The 19,103-nt window shown below is 37.0% G+C and overlaps 1 protein-coding gene across 50 annotated transcripts in view; it reads left to right on the top strand.

Annotated features, from left to right (window-relative positions):
- Positions 1–19,103, top strand: part of SORBS1 (sorbin and SH3 domain containing 1) — a 214,938-nt gene that overhangs the window by 134,176 nt on the left and 61,659 nt on the right. For 30 of the 50 annotated variants that reach the window (XM_031956131.1, XM_031956125.1, XM_031956118.1 and 27 more), the window contains 4 exons: positions 8,153–8,200; positions 8,324–8,453; positions 14,635–14,691; positions 17,158–17,272. In XM_031956131.1, coding sequence (XP_031811991.1) covers positions 8,153–8,200; positions 8,324–8,453; positions 14,635–14,691; positions 17,158–17,272 — 350 coding nt within the window. The remainder of the gene's footprint in view (positions 1–8,152; positions 8,201–8,323; positions 8,454–14,634; positions 14,692–17,157; positions 17,273–19,103) is intronic. The other 20 variants (XM_031956140.1, XM_031956137.1, XM_031956149.1 and 17 more) reach the window with 2 other exon arrangements.

Genomic DNA, 19,103 nt, shown 5'->3' with positions numbered 1-19,103 from the left:
AGAAAACTTCAGTCAATTTATCCCATTCAGTCATAATCATATGATAATCAATAAACATTCATTAAATGCCTACTATGTGCCAGCCACTTTGGTAAAGCACAGGAGGTAGAAATAATGAAAAAGACAGTCCCTTTTCTTAAGGAACTCAAGGGCATAATGGAGAAATCTGAGAGGTCCCAGAGGAAGACAGCCAAATAAGAAATGAGAGATATTTTGAGCTGAATTCCCTCTTGATATGTGGATTTGGGCATTTGTGGCCCTTGGCCAGAAAAAGAGTAATGATGAGATGGAGTCACCAAGCTAATGGGATTTTGCAGGAGGGTGAGGTTTTCCCAATAATGGTCTTTCTGGGGCATGGCAGAGAAGTCAGGTACTGAAGCCAGGTGAAAAATGAGGATTTAGACATTAAAATATTCACCAATAATCATTGGCCTTTAAAACAAGTTATTGGGAAATATTCTGCCCTGGAGAACTCTCTAAGCACAAGACAGCCACTTGGCTAGGAATCTAGATTTGCTGAAAAATGACCAGTGAAATCTCCTTATTTTGGATAAACTGGAGAAAAGCCTGTTTGAATTGTTTCTTGTTCAGACAGTTGAGTCATGTCCGTCTCATGACCCCATTTGGGGTGCAGACCCCCATTTGGGCAGAAACAGAGGAGTGATTTGGCCTTTCTTTCTCCAGTTTATTTTACAGTTGAAGAATCTGAGGAAAATAGGTGATTTGCCCAAAGTCACATAACTCGGAAGTCTCTTGGGAAAATGAGTCTTTCTGATTTCAGGCTGGATGCTCTAGCCACTGTTGCCACTTAATTTTCCTTCCTGTTTGTATTATGGGCTGGTTTTAAGAAATGTTATCTTATTATTTCCAGATATTGAGGATCCCATCTCTGGGTTTCTATATTAATGATAGTTTCAGGCATTATCTGGGAGTTGTGGCAAATCCACCAACTACAGATGGCTTCCCGAGCTCTGGTGAACATGTTTTTCCACTTCTGTTACTATTAATCTAGGGTCAAAGAAATTTAGGCCTGGAAACAAAATCCCTGTTAGAGAACTCTAGAACTTATCTCCCTGGAATATAGAAGGTATTTTATATGCAGAAACCAGAACTGGAGAGCACTCTTGAATGAGTAGATCAGAATTATTTTTGATTAGCATGTCAAAGCCCCAACAGCCCAAGGCTGGCCTAAATTTACATTATAATGGTGCTGCTTGTAAATAACCTTTTTACTCTACAATAGCTTGAAAAGTTTATTCTAAAGAGGGAATAATCTTGGTTCTACTTTTCCAGTGTACAAAAGTAAACTTCAATTTAGCATAGGTGGAGAATAATTAGGTTTAGGGAAGCCTGAGTTAATGAGATTTAAATCTCCTTTTCTTTCTGGAAGAGTAGATTGGAACAATCTTTTGAGTCTGTGACCTGCCAATTCGTGGCATCTTTGAGTGATGAAGTATTTTGAAAGGGATAGTGTTCTTGTCTCCTCCTTGTTAATAGGATGAAAATGGTCCTTTCCTCCAATCCCTCCCTAAAAATGATCCATTGGTCCTAAGAATCCTGATGCAGTGTAAAAAGGGTGGGAGAAGTGCTTGAAAAATAATACTTAATAAAAGAGGAAAAAATCCTTTTCTTTTACCTAACACCATTTTAAAGTAAACATATTACAATTCATTTTAGTTTCATCTTGAGATCTACTCAACTACTTCTTGTGGTCCTTACACTTTGCTGGTTATCTGTGGCTGACAGATTTTATTCAGAGATTCAGAAAATGTTAGAGTGCATCTTGTGTGATTCCCCCTCAAGCTAGTCTCAATTTATAGGAAGTAGAGCTGGAACTGACCTCCAGTCTCATCTAGTCTAACACATTTATTTTATAGATGAATAAACTGAGGCTGAGAAGATTGCTCAGTAAATATTTATTAAAGTGCCTACTACATGTGGACTGCTGGGCAAGAGGCAAAAATAATGGAGTGATTTGACATTTCCTTCTCCAGTTCATTTGAGAAATGGGCATGTGAGAAAATGGGCAAACAGGGTTTTTGATTTATTCAGATTTATCCAGAACCACACAGCTAGTAAGTGTCCTCGGGGACAACAACAACATTGTGTAGATCACTGTGCAGAAAGGCAAAAAATTGTTCCTGCTCTCAAATAATGGTACAACATGCAAACTATATACAGGCAAGCTCTGTACAGGATTAAAATGGAGATAATTAACAGAGGGAAGTCATTAGGATTAAAGGGTATTGAGAAAGGGGATTTGAAGGAAGCCAGAGAAGGAGATGAGAAGGGAGAGCTTTGCAGGTCTGTAGGACAGACAGGAAAATAATCTGAGTAGAGAGATGGGGGGTCTTATGCAAGGAATAGCCTCTGGATTCAGTAACTGGATCACAAAATACCTGGAGGAGGTATAAAGTGTAACAAGGCTGGGGGATAGGGAGAGGGCCAGATTGTAAAAGACTTTGAACAAATTGAATTTTATATTTAATTATGGAGTTGATAGGGACACTGGAGTTTATTGATAAGGAGGTGGCATCATCAATATTACACACTAGAAGATTACTTTGGCAGCTGACTGGAGTGAGGATTGAAGTAAGGAAAAACTTGGGAATAGGAGAACAGGTCAAGGTGATAAGGGCCTGAACCAGGTATTGACAATATTGAGGAGAGAAGGGGAAGTATATGAGAAATATTACAAAAGTAAAATCCTTGACAAGAGACTGGCTAGTAGAAAGTGAGAGAGTGGGGAGTCAAGGATGACCCCTAGTTTGCAAGCCTGGGTGTCTGAGAGGATGCTGATATTTTCACCAGTAAAAGAGGTTTGGAAGAGGGGAGAACTATAGGGGAAGATAAGGGTTCGGTTTTGGACAATTTGAGTTTAAAATGTCTACATTTTTTCCCAATGGCTTTGTCCTGTTTGAGATGTATCAAAGGCATTTAGAGGTGCAATAGTGGAGGTCAGTGGAAAGATTAAAGCTGCATAAACAGATTAGAAAATCGTTAGCATGGAGATGATACTTGAAGCCATAAGGAGAAGGGGAAAGGGCCCAAGACAACTGTGGGATTACCTACAGTTGATAGCATGACCTGAGTGAATATTCAGGAATCAACAGAATCAAGGGCTATAAAGCTGTCAAGAAGGATAGGAATTGAGAAAAGGTCAAGAGCCCACAATCTCAGAGGTAATCTGGTTTATGAGAGGATGGGAATAGTGAAAAAATCATTATATAACCAAAGTGGAATGGATTCTTAACTGGTTTTTAAGTATAGCTCATTATCAAGACATAGTGCAGTTAGTTGGCGCCGTGGTGCACACAGTACTGAACCTGTACATAGGAAGACTCAGCCTCCTAAATCCAAATCTGACTTGAGACACTGTGACCCTGGGCAATGGACCAGAATTATCTCTTATCTCTGTCTCACTTCCCCCATTTATAAAAATGAGCTGGAGAAGGAAAAGGCAAACCACCCCAGTATCTGGGCCAAGAAAACCCCAAATAGGACATGACTGAAATGACTGAACACTAAGTAGTATAATAGACAGATTTCATAGTTTAAATCCTGGTTTTTAGTATCAGTGTGAATTTGATCAAGGCACTAAATTTCAGTAAGCCTCAGTTTTCTTGTTGCAATAATTCATCTCTAATGTTGCATTAATGTGGTTGCATTAATTCATCTTTAAATTAGGTGCCATCCAAATTGAATTATTTGCTGAATGAGCATTTATTGCCTCTAGCAGACAGCATTTTTGTCGATGGGATGCACCTGTTTTGTTAAGAAAGTCAGTGTAAAAGCAGCATGTGCTTAATAAAAATATGAAGACTCCAAATCAGAAACACTTAGGATTAAATCCCACCTTGGACATTTACTAGCTTTGTGATTGTGGACCAATCATAATTTAGCTTCCCTAAAGGTCAGTTGCTTCAGTTTCCTCATCTATAATATAAGAACAATAATATATGTACCTCACAAGGGTTTTTGCGAGGTTTTTGTATAAATGGCATATTTGAGGGAACTTTACTTGTGATTTTTTTTTTTTTTTTTGGTGTGGAGAATTTTGGAAAGCAGCTTCCTTGATCAATGCTGATGGACATCTGCTCTTCAGTCAAACACTGAGATGTTAAATGACTTGCTTAGAGTCTGACCAGTCTTCTAATAATAATAACAATGCTCTTGGAAAGCCATTAAAGAGCTACATGAATGTGAGCTATTATTATTATTATTAAACATTATAAACTAGTGTAATATTATAACAAATTACTATTATAATTTTACTACAATTGATTACATTATGTGAGGCTTGCATTTGCATGGCTTCTCTTGAGAGATTATTTTAATAGCTCACATTAATTTAGTGCTTTACAGATTACAAAGTGTTTGACATACATTATCCCATTTGATCTCTATAACAACCTGTCGGCACTGATGCTATTATTATATCCAGTTTACAGATTTTTTTTAAAAATGAGATCATTAAGTCTGAGCGAGGATCTGAACTCTTGTCTTTCTGATTTCCATGCTTTATCTACTGTGCCATCTTCCCACACATAAACAGCTAAGTTATTAAAGAACAACAAAGCCAAATCAATGACTTTGGGAGCATTGAACTTCTATGAATAAATGGACCAAATGACTTTCAGAGATCCTCTGTCAATACTCTTTCCATTCTTTGGAACTAGGATATCCTCCACCTGGGCACACCCACTAATATCAAGCCTGGCTCCTCCAAACCTTTCCGAATTCCAGGAGTCCAGAAACAATTCATCCCCTGGAGGTCAGCATAATGATGAGCCCCTCTAAACTTGGTTGTCAGTTTATAGCCTCAAGACTCATGATCAGGATCATAGAATTTAAGAACTGGATCTGGAAAAGACTTCTGAGATCATATAGGTCTGCCAACCCATTTCACTGATGAGGAAACTGAGTCTTAGACGGAGTGACTTTCTATAAGTCACATGGTTGACCTGTTTGCAACCCCAGGTCCTCTCACTCCAAATCTAGAGCCTTTTCCATGGAATCATCCACTCACTCATTCATTCATTCATTCACTGAAATGTCCTCATCCTTTAAGAATATAGTCACTTCCATGATATGGGAGCTTGGGGCAGATTGCTAAATAGAGGGTGTACTTGGCATTTTAAGAGGATTGTTCTTATCCTGTTGTCTATTAGTCAAGGCAAGTTCTCATTCATTGTCCTTCCTCATGTAGCCCTTGTCTCTTATGGGAGCCTTGCCAAGTGAGCTATGACCTAGAAAGTCTGTTTAGATTCTTTTGTGTTGTTTCTCCTCCCCAACATCTCCCTCCACCTCGTTTTTTCCAGTTTAACAACCAGGAGTATAATTATAGGGAATGAAGGTAATCTGGGGCCACCTGAGATTATTGCTAATTACAAGGATGTTTCATAATGAAGAGGGTTAGAAAATGTTTCTCTTCTGTTCCTAGATGGACAGTGCACTTTAATGGATTATTGGTAATTGATTTTTCCCAGGAATATTCAGATTCAAATTAAAATAAGCCCCTGTCACCTCTAAACAATTTCTAATAATAGAATTTCTATCCACCTGGTGATCAGATAAAGGACTATTGCAATATACTGGGCAAGATCCGGGTCTCCTGCCCCCAAACTACAGAAAATGCTGCCCAGAGGAGGTGCTCAACTGCTTAGAACTTTTCCACCTTTGCCCTCCTAACAAAAATTCCCTTAGGAGCTCTTTGCAAGGGAAGCGGAAGAGGCTTAGTCTGTTCTACTGGACAGAGGTGAGAGACTCTTTTTCCTACTTTTGAGTGGAGAAACAGGAGGAGGAAGGAGAGAGGACGGGGATGGTAAGTCTCTTCCTTACCCTGTTGGGACCTGGGAATCTGTTTATTTTATTCAATGTTCTTTTACTCATACTCATCCTCTTTTATTCCTTTAGGGAAAAAAATCCCTAGCCATCTCTATATAAAAAATCCTTTATTTTTGCTATCCCCTGAAGTCTTCCATTTCTAGGAATCTTCCTACTTTCAGTCCAATCCCGTCATCTCTAAATGTATTATTATTAAACAATTCTCAGGACTCCTCTTTGCCTCTAAAACCTCTTTTCTCCTTCTGTGTGTCACTATTTCTCTCCCTACATGTATCTGTCTCTATTTTCCTAATTTTTGTGTGTCTATCTGTCTATCCATCTGTCCATCCCAAAGCCTTATTAGCCTTTATTTCTATTTCTCTACCCTTACTTCTCCTGGTGTATACTATAGGTAGTTGTGGTGGAAAGATCAGAACCTGAGAAAAAATATCAGGAAAACACCATTGTTGCAACAGTTAAAAAAAAAATTAATAAATTTAAAGGCTCAAGATAAATGTAATCATTATATGCATAATCATTTTTACTAATGCTTGGAATGATTATGCAAATGTATTCTCTTGACACTTACCCCATTCCTCATTTCTGATAACTTCATGCTTTTTATAGGCCATTCATTCTTAATTCTGGCTTTTGTAATAGCCACATATCGGCTCTGATTATTCCAAAGAGACTCATAAAATCCTCAATAAATAAGTAATGTTTTTATGGCACTTTAATTAGAAAAATAAATATATATCCTTATAGCCTTCTCAAGAAGAGTAGTTCATCCCATATCAAATGAGACTAGAATATGAAGCTGTCACCCCTTATAAGCTGAAGAATTGCTAGTATAGAAGGTCACTAGGTGGACAGCAGATCTAAACAAATACCTGACATATAATCAATATTACTTCTTTTGGTAAATTGTTGGCATAAGAAATTCCATTTGAGAGAGGTATTTGATGTTTGATGCTATAGTAGACTGGACAGAAAGCTCGACTTGGGGTGACAAAAGGGTTGGGTTCAAATACTGCTCCTGATATTTATTGAACTTGAGCAAATTATTCAGCCTGTTTAAGCCTCAGGCAACTCAATAGAACGTTTGTACTTGTACTACAAGAGCAGCTAATTGGCACAGTAGAATAGCTTGGAGTCAGAGAGACTTATCTTTCTGAGTTCAAATCTGGCTTTAGTCATTTACTACTGGGTGATTCTGGACAAATCACTTAACCCTGTTTGCCTCGTTTCCTCATTTGTAAAATGAGCTAGAGAGGGAAATAGCAAACCCTTCGAGTATCTTTGTCAAGAAAATCTCAAATGTGAGTTAGATATAATTAAACAGCAACTTCTATTATGAACAGTTTTCTATTTATGTTGATGGAACAAGAAGTTCTTTCATGCTCATGAGAGATCGTGGATTTTTCATGCATTTATATTTTTGTGCTGAGGAGAATTTCTATTTGAGCTGAGTCTTTGAGGAGTGGGATTTTGATGGACAATTGTCAGGAAAGAGGGGAGGTTTAGAGGCATTTCAAATAAAAACTATGTTCAGGTTTGGCATTTTCCTCACACCAACATTTCTGTGAAATATTAGTACATTTAGCGGGACTTGAAGCTCACAAATGCCAGATATCCCGATGGACTAGTTGTAGCTCAGAAAAATGCTAATAGAAATTGTAATCATTTCTCCTGGTTGCCCAGTTTTCCCTCTTAGCAGCTTTTCTCTAATGTTGGTTTGGAAGCACATTAGTCAGAAGTCTAGCAAGAACCATGAGCTGGTACTGGGACTCCTATAAAAATAGCCTGGAGTAGAACCAGCATACCACGGGCACATTGGGGCAGGTGGAAGACCACACTAAGCTTGTGTCAGGCAGGGAAGCAGAGCCAAGGAGAAGTGGGCACCTTTTAAGTCTTCCCCCACCCCATTGACTTCCCATTTCTTGACCCTGGACTTATAGCCAGGCCAGGAAGCTTGACTGAATTAATAGAAGGAGCTCTCACGGTTCAGCCTTCAGGTACTGGTTATAGTTTGCCTCTTAGCTTATGCCACGGACATCCCTCAAGGCTTCTGAGTGACTGTTTGTTTTTTTTTTTTTGTTTTTTTTTTTTTTGGGGGGGGGAATCCAGTCTCATATGTCCACACTATAAACATCTCATTTGCTCCCATAGTGAAGCTTTCGATATTAAACCCCCTTTCCCTTTGCTTTGATTTTTCTGGCATGTCAGGATGCAATTGAATAACAGACTCTTTTTTTTTTTTTTTAATCAAATGGATTCTTTTACCTTACTAGCTTTTAACCTAATTATGCTTTGTTTTGTTTACCAGATGATGATTCAGAGCTCTACTCCCCTCGATACTCATATTCTGAAGACTGTAAGTGACCTAGAATTACTTCGTGGAGGGTGGAGAAAGAATGTCATCCTTTCTCAGATTTGCTGGGAGACTAAGAGACATAACTAAGTCTTCTCATCCTTCTCTTTCCCCCTCCCTCAATAGCAAGAATTCCTTTTTCGGTGCCTCGCTCAAAAAGTGAGATGGAATACATCGAAGCGGAGAAGGTGGTCAAGAGGTCTGCCACGCTGCCCCTACCCTCTCGCTCTACATCTTTGAAATCGAGCCCGGAAAGGTATTTCTTCATTGTTTACTCACCAGTCTCATTGCCATTGTCATCATCATCATCAAATGTTTATTGAGAATCTGCTGCATGCTAGGCACTGGTCAGCCAGGAAAACTTCCTGGCCATTTCTGGTAGAAATGCCTTTTTTTTTTTTTTTTTTTTTTTGCAAATCTCTTGCCAGATCCTTGCCAGCTTCTTGAGTCTGAGCCATGAGGGTAGAAGGTAACTACAAAGAAATCATCAAGCCTCTCTTTCCAAGTTCTAGAATACTGACAAGTTCTGGTAGTATAGCAATGAAATATTGTGTAAGTTTATGACAGGGAAGGATATTACAGACTTACTCAACTCTCTGTTCCATTTAGGCCAAAATGAGCTTTTTGCTCATTTTCAGATCAAGATGTGACTTCAGTCTTTGAGAGCTGATACCCATGAGGATTCCTCTCCCTTTTTCCCAAGAGAAGTCTTGTGGATTTTAACATTTAATTTGTGGGCTGGCAGGACTGAGGGCCCAGATTGAATTTAATTTTTTAAAGGAAATGGCACCTTTAGCAAAAGGCTTGGCTTTTGTTCCAATGCTGATATCAGCTGATTGTTAATTTATGAAATGAGGAAATTACTTTTTCTGTGTTATATCCTGTACCATATTTTTGGACCTTTTCAATTCTGAACATAGCTGTGAAGATGTTGAAACATATGAGGGTTGAGGTACAGTTTCTTCCTCTCACAGATCAGGTATTTGACCATCTCTATTCCAAAATCTTCCAAACCACAAGAAGATAAAATCTCTCTGTCTGCCTTTATCTCTGTTTCTGTCTGTTTGTCTCTATCTTTTTCTTCTCTGCCTCTATCTCTGTTTTTGTCTGTCTCTATCTTTTTCTTCTCTGCCTCTATCTCTGTTTCTATCTGTTTGTCTCTATGTCTCTCATCTCAGTGTGTCTGTCTCTGTCTCTTTGTCTCTATGTCAGTGTTTGTGTCTCTGTCTCTCTGTCTCTCTCTTTCCCACCTTTTCCCCCAGATTTCACATAGCCTCATATAAGAAGGAACTTCTCAGGTAGTGTCAAAGATACAATTAATTCAGACCTTGTGACATAGAGTCATCACCTACCCACTGACCAAGATCTTAGGCAGTTTTCATCCCAGCTCAGTGAACAAAGGTTCCCCAGAAACATATATAGCATTAAGGAACCCAAATGCAGACATACAGAAAAAAAATCTTGCAGCTAATAATACCCCAGAATTGCATTATTTTGCAATTTCATGTGGCTCTTGTGCTCTCTCCTTCCTAGCAAGACATTTAGACATTTGACATGCTGTAATGGTTGGTTTAAGGAACAACAGGAGGCTCGATATGTCCCTGGCTGCCTTTTTGCCCATGTGTTGCTTTTACAGTCAACTCCAGAATAATAGAAAACATGGTACTTCATTAGGCCTAGTGATATTAGCTGCTGCCTTCCTGCTCTCCCAGTTTGGTTGCTTTTTGTTCATGATTTTGCTAACATTCTCCTTCTCACAGATATTCAGTCTTTGAGAGCAAAGTGACTTTAATGTCAGCCATTAGTATACTCTTTGCTTGTTTTATTGCTAGGTAGTTGAAATTTTTAGCTGTCTCACAGAATAGAATATGGCCATATGCTTTGGTCTGGCATCCATGGACACTAGTCTCCTTTCCCAAAATTTGAAAAAAGAATGCTTCTTTATGCATCTAAACCCTAAATTTATACAAAGAAATGAAAGAGCTAATTTATACTGATGGATGAAGTGGATATCCCACAACTTATTTTAGTTGAAACTATTCCCATTTTTTAGTAGAAAAAGTTGTATTAGCGCTACTTTCCTTGAGCCCAGAGATTATAACCTTTTAGTCTTATGCCTTTTGTCCCTTAGTTTTATTCTGTATCCAGAATATCACAAACCACAGTAGCGGGGAAGTTAGTGTTACTTTGTAGTGAAGCCATAGATAAATGAAAACTTGGTTAACCATATCTGAAATGTTTCCAACTCTAGACCTAGAGGAGTTTTCCTCTTCTCTATTCAACATTTGAGAGTTCAGTTTCCTGGCTCAAGCTCTTCCTTCTTTACATTTTCTCTATTAGCATGTTTTGTATGGAGGTAGCCTAAGATTCCCCTATACCATGTTTTTACCCATAAAATTCAAGATTCTCTGGTGAAGACAATTATTTTGTATTTTCTGCATAAGAAATCCATTTACCTACAGAGAATTAAAACCACCATGATCTAGTGAAAAAACAAACAACAACAACACCAAAAAAAAAAAAAAAACCCAAAAAAAAAAAAACCCCAACAAACTAAGGCCCTAGAAAGGACCATATAGAGGGGACATTGACCTGCTATAACATCATGGATATAGATCTAGAAGGGACCATTGGACTAATCAACCTTGTATTATTCCAATACTGTTTTTTAAAGACAGGGAAACTGAAATATGCTCAGACTGCATACATAAAATAAGATTTGAACTTTGGTCTTTATTTTAACTCCAAGTTCATTTCTTTCTACTCTACCATAATGCCTCCTCTAAGATAGGCTCAAATCCTACTTCTGCTTGTTGTATGATGTCGGCCAAATTCTGTAAAGTAAGAGAGCTGGATTTTATCTCTAAGCCTTTCCAACTTTTTAACAGCTTGTGATTCTGAGAGGCAACATGGCGTAATGGACGGGGCACTGGTCTTGGAGTCAGAGAGACCTAAATTTCAATACTGTTTAAGATCATTACTAGTTCTATGACCCTGGATGGAGAATTTAATTTCTTTTGACCTCACCTTTCTTATCTGTCAAATGAAAGGGTGAATCCAATCCTCTCAGATCCCTTCCAATTTAAGTCTATGATTCTGTGACTCATTCTATGATTATGTCATCCATAGCTCAACTATAAAGTTCAAAATATTCTCACAGATAGCCTGTTTCCTAGAGATTGTTACATCCCCTTGAGACCCATTCTCTTGGAGAAGGTGTCCCTCTTAATTATCCCTGATCTAGAAAGAATATCAGATACAAGAGCTTTTCAAGTCATGCCCTTACCACTGCAGAAGGAGATAAGCACCCCTGACTGATCATCACACCTAAGACTTAATCTAGCAAGATGCTTTACCATAACCTTCCACAGCCAAGTTCACCATCCCTACAAGAATGCCTCATTCAAGAGCAGTGACCAAAAAAATTACATTGGAGTCTTGGGTCTTCGTTTCAAGTAAATTACATAATTCAATTTGGGTACCTTTCTTAGACCTTACCCCAGACCTTTCACAAAAAGGCCCTCAAACCATTGGGAAGGATGTGGAAGCCAACTTCTCAAATTCATCAGATATTTAACTCCATTTGTTAGATGGTGCCCAAAAAGAGCAGAGATCTGAGGGCAAATCCTGAAACTAAGGGAACAGAATACAGAGCCATCTGGGGAAAAAAATAAGATGGTCATCCATGAAACAGCCTGGTTCACTTCCATTGATCTGGAAGGTAGACTTTCCCCTTGTGCAATATTTTCTGTTGTCACAGGGGTCCTCAAACTATGGCTGCAGACAAGATGCAGTAGCTGAGGACATTTATCCCCCTCACCCAGGGCTATGAAGTTTCTTTATTTAAAGGGCCACAAAACAAAGTTTTTGTTTTTACTATAGTCTGGCCCTCCAACAGTCTGAGGGACAGTGAACTGACCCCCTATTTAAAAAATTTGAGGACCCCTGGAGAAAGGCAGTAGGATACAATGAATTGGGAACTACTTTAGGAGGCTGGGAAGAACTGAGTTTAAACTCTGCTTCTAAAACATAGTGACAGTCTGACCATAGGCAAGCTTCTCAGGACTCTGGGCAATTTTTTAATACTATAAGTTGGAGAGAAGGGGCCAATCTGCTTTGGTAAAGAGAGAATTTCCTCTCCTGGAACTTCCATAAAGCAATACAATCTCTATCCCCTCTATCCCCTATTCATTCAAGACTCCAAATTAATTCACATCTATTCTCTGAGACTGCTGGCAATTTCTATTAATATTTGAACACAGGGAGTCAAAATCCCCTCTTATATTCCTCTTTATAGTTCTCTGAGAAGTAATTTGACATTCTCTTGTAGAAAAAAAAATTTTAGTCTAGTGATTAAATTATTAATATTGTTTCCCAGTAAAAGTAGGTCCTGTAGCAGTAAAGAACTGGTGATATAACAGCCCTTCTTACTTTCCAGTGGTATTGTTTGCACCTGATACTGAGCAACTGTTCTTTTAATTTTGAAGAAACTGGGGAGGCAGAGGAGGATGCAGGAGGGAATTATCAATACTTTAAAAAATACTTTTCAGTGGGAGAAACAGTATCACCACCATCATCATTACTTTCATCGTCAACAGTGAACATTTATTGAGCACCTACTACTTTCAGCTTAGCTCTAAGGTCAATGGAATGATTTTGAATGCCTTTGCTTGCTACAGGGAAATTTATCAAGAGAAAAGAAGGCATCAGTTCAGACTTCCTTGGACAGCTTTTTTAAGAGACCTGGGCCATCTAAATCATCCCCCCAAAGCCCTTCTAAATCCTAAGAAGGCAAGCAAAATTATTGTTAATTAAATGTGTAATCAATGTTTAATAGCTAACATACTCGTTTTGAGTCAAATTTATAATATAGCAAAGTTCTACTTTTTTTTAGCTACTGTATTCATAGTACATTGGGGGCCCTGTATGATCCATATGTACAATCCATTTTATGGGACTTGGCTCACACCTATTTAAATGATTTTAGATATTTGTAATTATTGACTATTTGCTTTTTATTACCTATCACTGGTCATGTCTGTGATTTGCTTGATTTCAAGTCCTTTTTTGATGAAAAGATGACATCTACTTATTGTTCTTTTGAGAAATGTAATTTTCCTTATAATGTAATTTCTAGGAACAAACTGTTTTTTTGTTTTTTTTTCCTGTGGCCCCAGAGTCTTCCTGGGATGTTTTGCATCAGTATGACTGATAAATGACAAATGTCCATAGGTTTTGCCATAATTAAACAGTTGACTGGAAAAGGCAAATCATAGGCCCTGCTACAAATCCAATCCTTTCTTCATATCTTGGTTTTACTCCAGTCCTAAAAAAAAAAAAAAAAAAGATATATTCTACTCCAGCTCAGAAAATTGAATTTAAAGGAACTATATTAAATAGATTCTATAGGCTTTTGAAATTTTCTTCCATTAGGTTAGAAGTGGAATGGTTTTTAGAGATCACCCAGTCTAACTTCCTCATTTTATAGATGGGAAAACTGAGGCCCAGCAAGGGAAGTAGCTTAAAAGTCAGACCACTGATCTAGGTCCCTGTTAGGCGAATCCTGAATCTACTGCTTGAGTAAACGGAAAATTAAGAAATATCCCCACACTCCCTCACACCACATGTTTGATATGAGGTTTTTGGTTTGATAAAAGGAAAATTTTCCTAAAAATCAGAACTGTCCCAACAGTAGAATTGTCTGCTTCAAGAAACAGAGGTTTTTTCCCCCTCTACCTTGGAGGTCTTGAGAAAGAGAATGGAAGACAGGAGAATTCTTTTTAAGGTAAGGATTGAACTAGATGGCCACTGAGGACCCTCTGTGAGTCTGAACTTCTCTGACTTTGTGAATTCTCAGTTTAAATGATCTCTTCAAACATATATTCCCTTCATCCATTGTCAAGCTGGATATCTCATCCCCTGATGACCCCAAACATACTTCCCTTTTCAGAAAGGGAAAGTGATATACAGGTCACACTTTTCTTTTGAATATAAATGAATGACATGTTATATCCCACCCAACCAAAAGTAGATCAAGCTTTTCCACATTTATACACCTCCATGCTTTTGTTTATGCTATTCCCTTAGCCTGAAAGGCCTACTTCTTAGCTTTATGAATCTTAACTTTTTAAAGATCAATTCTTTAAGAGTATGCTGTAGTGCATAGAGTCTTAGATTTGGAGTCAAAAAGGCCTAGATTTGAATTCTGCCTCAGCTACTGACTGTATACCTTGGAGAAACACCTTCATTGGTGTTTTGTAATTCTTTTGTAAAATAAAAAGATTGAACTCAATGACCTTTAAGATCCCATCCAACTCTCAAACTATCATCTTATGGTCTTATGCTTCTTAGTGTCTTCTAGGATGTCTACCTTGTGTACCTTATGTATACTCTACCCTCAATAAAAGACATTTCTGTGATTTCTCCTAATTCTATAGTAGAAGGGAGATCACTTCGAAGGGTTTGAGTGATCACAGACAATGGATGCATCTCAGGTGAGAAACACTTCCAAGTGGTTATTCTATCACTACCTCAAACTCATCATGTCTAAAACTAATCTTTCTCTAAAAATAGTTTCTCCTGACTTATTTCTATTTTGAGCCTCACTATTCTTCTAATCATCCAAGTTCAAAATCAAAGAATGATCTGTGGTCCCTTTTACCCTCTTTGTGCCTCATAACCAATCAGCAAACCCTATCAGTTTTGTCTTTGTAATATCTCTGATATCCATCACTATCTTTCTTCTCCTATTTTCCCCCAATCAAGCCTTATTTCTTACCTGTAATTTGATAATCAGCTAACTAGTTTTCTTACCTTCAAACTTTTCTCCCTCTCCAGTCTACTGTCATCACCTCCCCTAATAAGATTCTACCCATTTTTAAATGGGTCATCTCCTTTAGCTGCCTTTCCTGATCATTCCAATTTAAAGATTCTTCTTTCCTTCCCATGAGCAGTTCTTGGTTTGATTCCTCATGTGAACGTGATCACAACCTACCTTGTATTATATATGTATAGTTATTTAAGTTTATCCACCTGCAGATTGGTTTAGGGCAGAGACCATGTCATATATAGCTTTGTTTACCACATTACACTTAACCCTTAATATTTAATAAAGTAGATATTTCAATGGTATTTATTGACTAAAGGATATTTTTAAAATTCCCTTCTCAAAATCAGCCACTTTTCTGTAAAGTGGGCATAATAATACGCTACTGACCTCAGAGGGTTGTTGTGAAGAAAGAGCTGTATAAAGCATTATAGAAATATGAGCAATGGCTCATATATGTCTTCATACATTTTATTGTTTTGTGTCTAAGTAGACCTATGAGTTTATCAGTTCATATATTACATGAGAGGCAGTATGATATAGTGGATAATGAGCCTAGAAGTCTGGAAAACCAAAAATCAAGCATTGTTTCTAATACATGCTGTTTGGGTCTGGGAATTATAACCTCTCAATACTATATGCAACTCTCTATGAATTGAACAGCAGGTACCAGCCTATACTAGTAAAGGGAGTTCCTTATATCCATAAATTCTCTGATATGGTCTTAAAATACCTACATTAAGATGGAGATAAGCACACACACATTCATATCTACAAACAAATGATATGTTTTTACATATTGATATAAATCTACATATGAAAATTTGACATGTAGACATTATATATCTTCATATATAAGTATACAATCATATGACACACATAGATATAAATTATATATGTTTAATTGAGCACTCATTAAGAACACAGGGTAAGTGTGAATACATTTCTTTTGCCCATATCTGTATGGAATACAAATTATTTCTTGGCATTTATTCCTTCAATATTTTTATGACATCTACTGTGTGCAAGGATCCATGCTAGGCACTTCGGGAAATGCTCAGTCTATAGTTATTCACTGATTGCTTTGTTTCTTCTCTCTCAAAGAGTTTAAACTCTCATTTGGGAGATACAGGCACAAAATCACAGAATCTCAGAGTGAGAGGGGCCCTAGAAGCTAAACAGACCCAGAATCCCCTTAACAATGATACAGCCTACAATCAGGAAGACTAGAGTTCTAACCAGCTACAAATACTCACTAGTTGTGTGACCTTGACCAGATTACTTCACTCCTGTTTGCCTCAGTTTCCTCATCTGTAAAACAGTGATAATAGTAGCTATCTTCCAGAGCTGTCATGAGGACCAAATGAGATTTGTAAAGCACTTTACAAATCATAAAGTGATAGATAGGTAGATAGATAAATAGAAATACTAGCTATTACCAGTTATTATTATTGTCCCTAACCAATTGGTCATCTTGCTTTTGCTTGAAGATTTCTGTCTAATGAGAGGATTCATTATCCTAGGCAACTCATTCTACTTGGGCTAATTGTCAAGAAATTTATTGTTCCTGAGAAGCCAAAATATTCCTCTCTAAAACTTCTTTCATTGTTCTTGTTCTCTACCAGTGGAGCCAAGCAGAGCAGCCTAATCCTTTTTCACAACAGCTAAAGCCAAAGTACACAGATAGAGTATTTTCAGCACTACAAGAGATATAAGATGATAGGAGCTCTGTATTTATAGCTGGTTAATCAGAAAAAATTGCACATTCTAAGAGCAGCACAAGCATACTATAAATTGTAAATGTGTTAATAGAAGGTAAAAAAACACAACTAAATTATTCTTTCTTAAGTTTCTTCATTCAAAAATTGTCCAGTTAAACAAAAAAATAATCACAGGCAGACAGACTTCATAATGGTCCAAATATGACCTATCCTTTTTTCTCCAATCTGGCTTGTATGAGACTAAATAGTAGACTATAATCTGTTATTTTTCAGTTCCTATTTAAATATATATTATACATACATATATTTCTTTCAAAGTGATCTTATTTTAGAGATGCAGGCTGCCTGTATGTTACATCCAAAGGAAATGCCATTTTTCTTGATAATAAATCGAATTGGTTTTTCTTCCACAGAAACGACTGGGAGCCCCCAGATAAGAAAGTGGACACTAGAAAATACCGTGCAGAACCTAAAAGTATTTATGAGTATCAGCCGGGCAAATCTTCAGTTCTGACAAATGAAAAGATGGTAATTAATCCACTATATTGTTCCATTGTCTCCTTTTCCCTAATTTCTTAGATTTGACTGCATTATAAAGCAGATTTATATTTTTCTTCTTATGATGGAATTGTGTTATTCAGGAGAACAATGCTTACATTAAATATTTTTGCATATTTTATCTTTCTAGTGATTCATGAATAATTATTGAAATAATATTTTTTAAATTATTTTTAAAGAATTTTATTTGGGGGGAGGGAAGGAAACAGCATAGATTTATTGTTCTTCCTGTGCATGAGTTTACTAATTCTAATTTTTAAGAAAATGCTAATTTGCTACTTGTCTTTGTCAGTGTCATTGTTTTTTAATCCTTAGTTAATTTGTTAGGTTTTCATTCTGGCCTCTAAATAGTTTAAAAGTATGGCTCCTTGTTTTTAATCATGTATCTATCTCACAGAAAATTACTAGTGAGTTAGAAATTCAATATTTAAAATGATGATATGAGTAAGAAAATACTCTGAGGATGAACTTTAAATGCTTCTTCTCTATGAAGCTATTCTTGCTTTGATACCTATGAGTGGCGTAGGGGGAAGAGGAAAGGGTGTAAATCCAGTGTTTTTCAGGCATTATGACTTCTTTATATAATATCATATCTATAAGTAAAAATGGCATATATGATGCCATTTTTAAAAAAACAACAAAGTCCATTCATTGGGTCTGTGAAATACTGAAGAATTTTGCAAATGGCAAACAGGCTTCATAAAGAACCTGCCCTGCCCCACCCCTTGGTAATTAAACATTAGAAACAATTGATTTGTATACTGAATTGTGTAGATAAAAGAATTCAAAAACCAGCCAAACATTTCTATCCCCACCAAACACAGCAATTGGTTTCTACTGCTGGAATTACATTGTGAAATTCATGCTGGGAATATGTTTTTAGGGAAACTGACCAGACCAGGTATAACACAAACAGGCAATAAAAATAGACTTCTCATCATACATGTTTTCTTGAAATTTTTTCAGTTCATATGTTTTCAAGTAATTTATGATTTATCTTTTACTAGAATCATCATGTGAGAGACATAAAAAAAATAAAATGAATTGCTTTGATTTCAGAAAATAGCCAATAATTCACCAAAATGATCATAACTGCTAATACTGAGCTTTTAATATATAAAATGGTTATTTTAAGCAGAAAGTTCCAGAAGAACAGTTTACATTGCCACTATCCCTTTCTGTAGTTGGAAGTTTTATATCAATCATACTGCCTCTTCCAGTGGGACCAGCATGTTTTGTTGCATATGTTCCTTAAAAAATAAATAATACAGTCCAATGATAATATACTTTAATGCTATTCTTAGCCCTCACCAAAATATATTAGCAGGTTAAATAATTTTAAAGTGGTATTATTTGTTCCCAGTTTGTCCTATCTCTTTTCTTGATGATTGACTTATTTTTTTTATTTTTTCCCTCCAGTTGATAGTAACTTATGGAATTTCTTTCAGAATGGAGGAAACAGGGAGGTTCCTTAGGTATTATTTTCTCAGTATTCCACAAATGACAGTACTTCTGCATAAGCTCTATAGAAGCTCCTTTACCTAGCTTTCTAAGGGATTTATTAGTGGTATTATAGGAAGCACCAAGAATCAATCAACGTTGTCTTTACCTCTTGTACATGACTGTTGTAGGGTTGCTATTGTACTCCATATGGATCTTTTTGGGAAAGCAGGAGTTCCTTTAATCTCTAGCTGCACCCAATGATGAGGAGAATAGACTAGGAAAAAAGGTCTTCAAGAAAAATGAGAACTCAGTGACTATTCCCTAAAAACTAGCAATTCATTTCAATAATTCAATCACA

Source organism: Sarcophilus harrisii, chromosome 2 (genome assembly GCF_902635505.1).
Source record: "Sarcophilus harrisii chromosome 2, mSarHar1.11, whole genome shotgun sequence".
NCBI lineage: Eukaryota > Metazoa > Chordata > Mammalia > Dasyuromorphia > Dasyuridae > Sarcophilus > Sarcophilus harrisii.
This window is presented reverse-complemented; position numbering and strand designations above follow the sequence as displayed.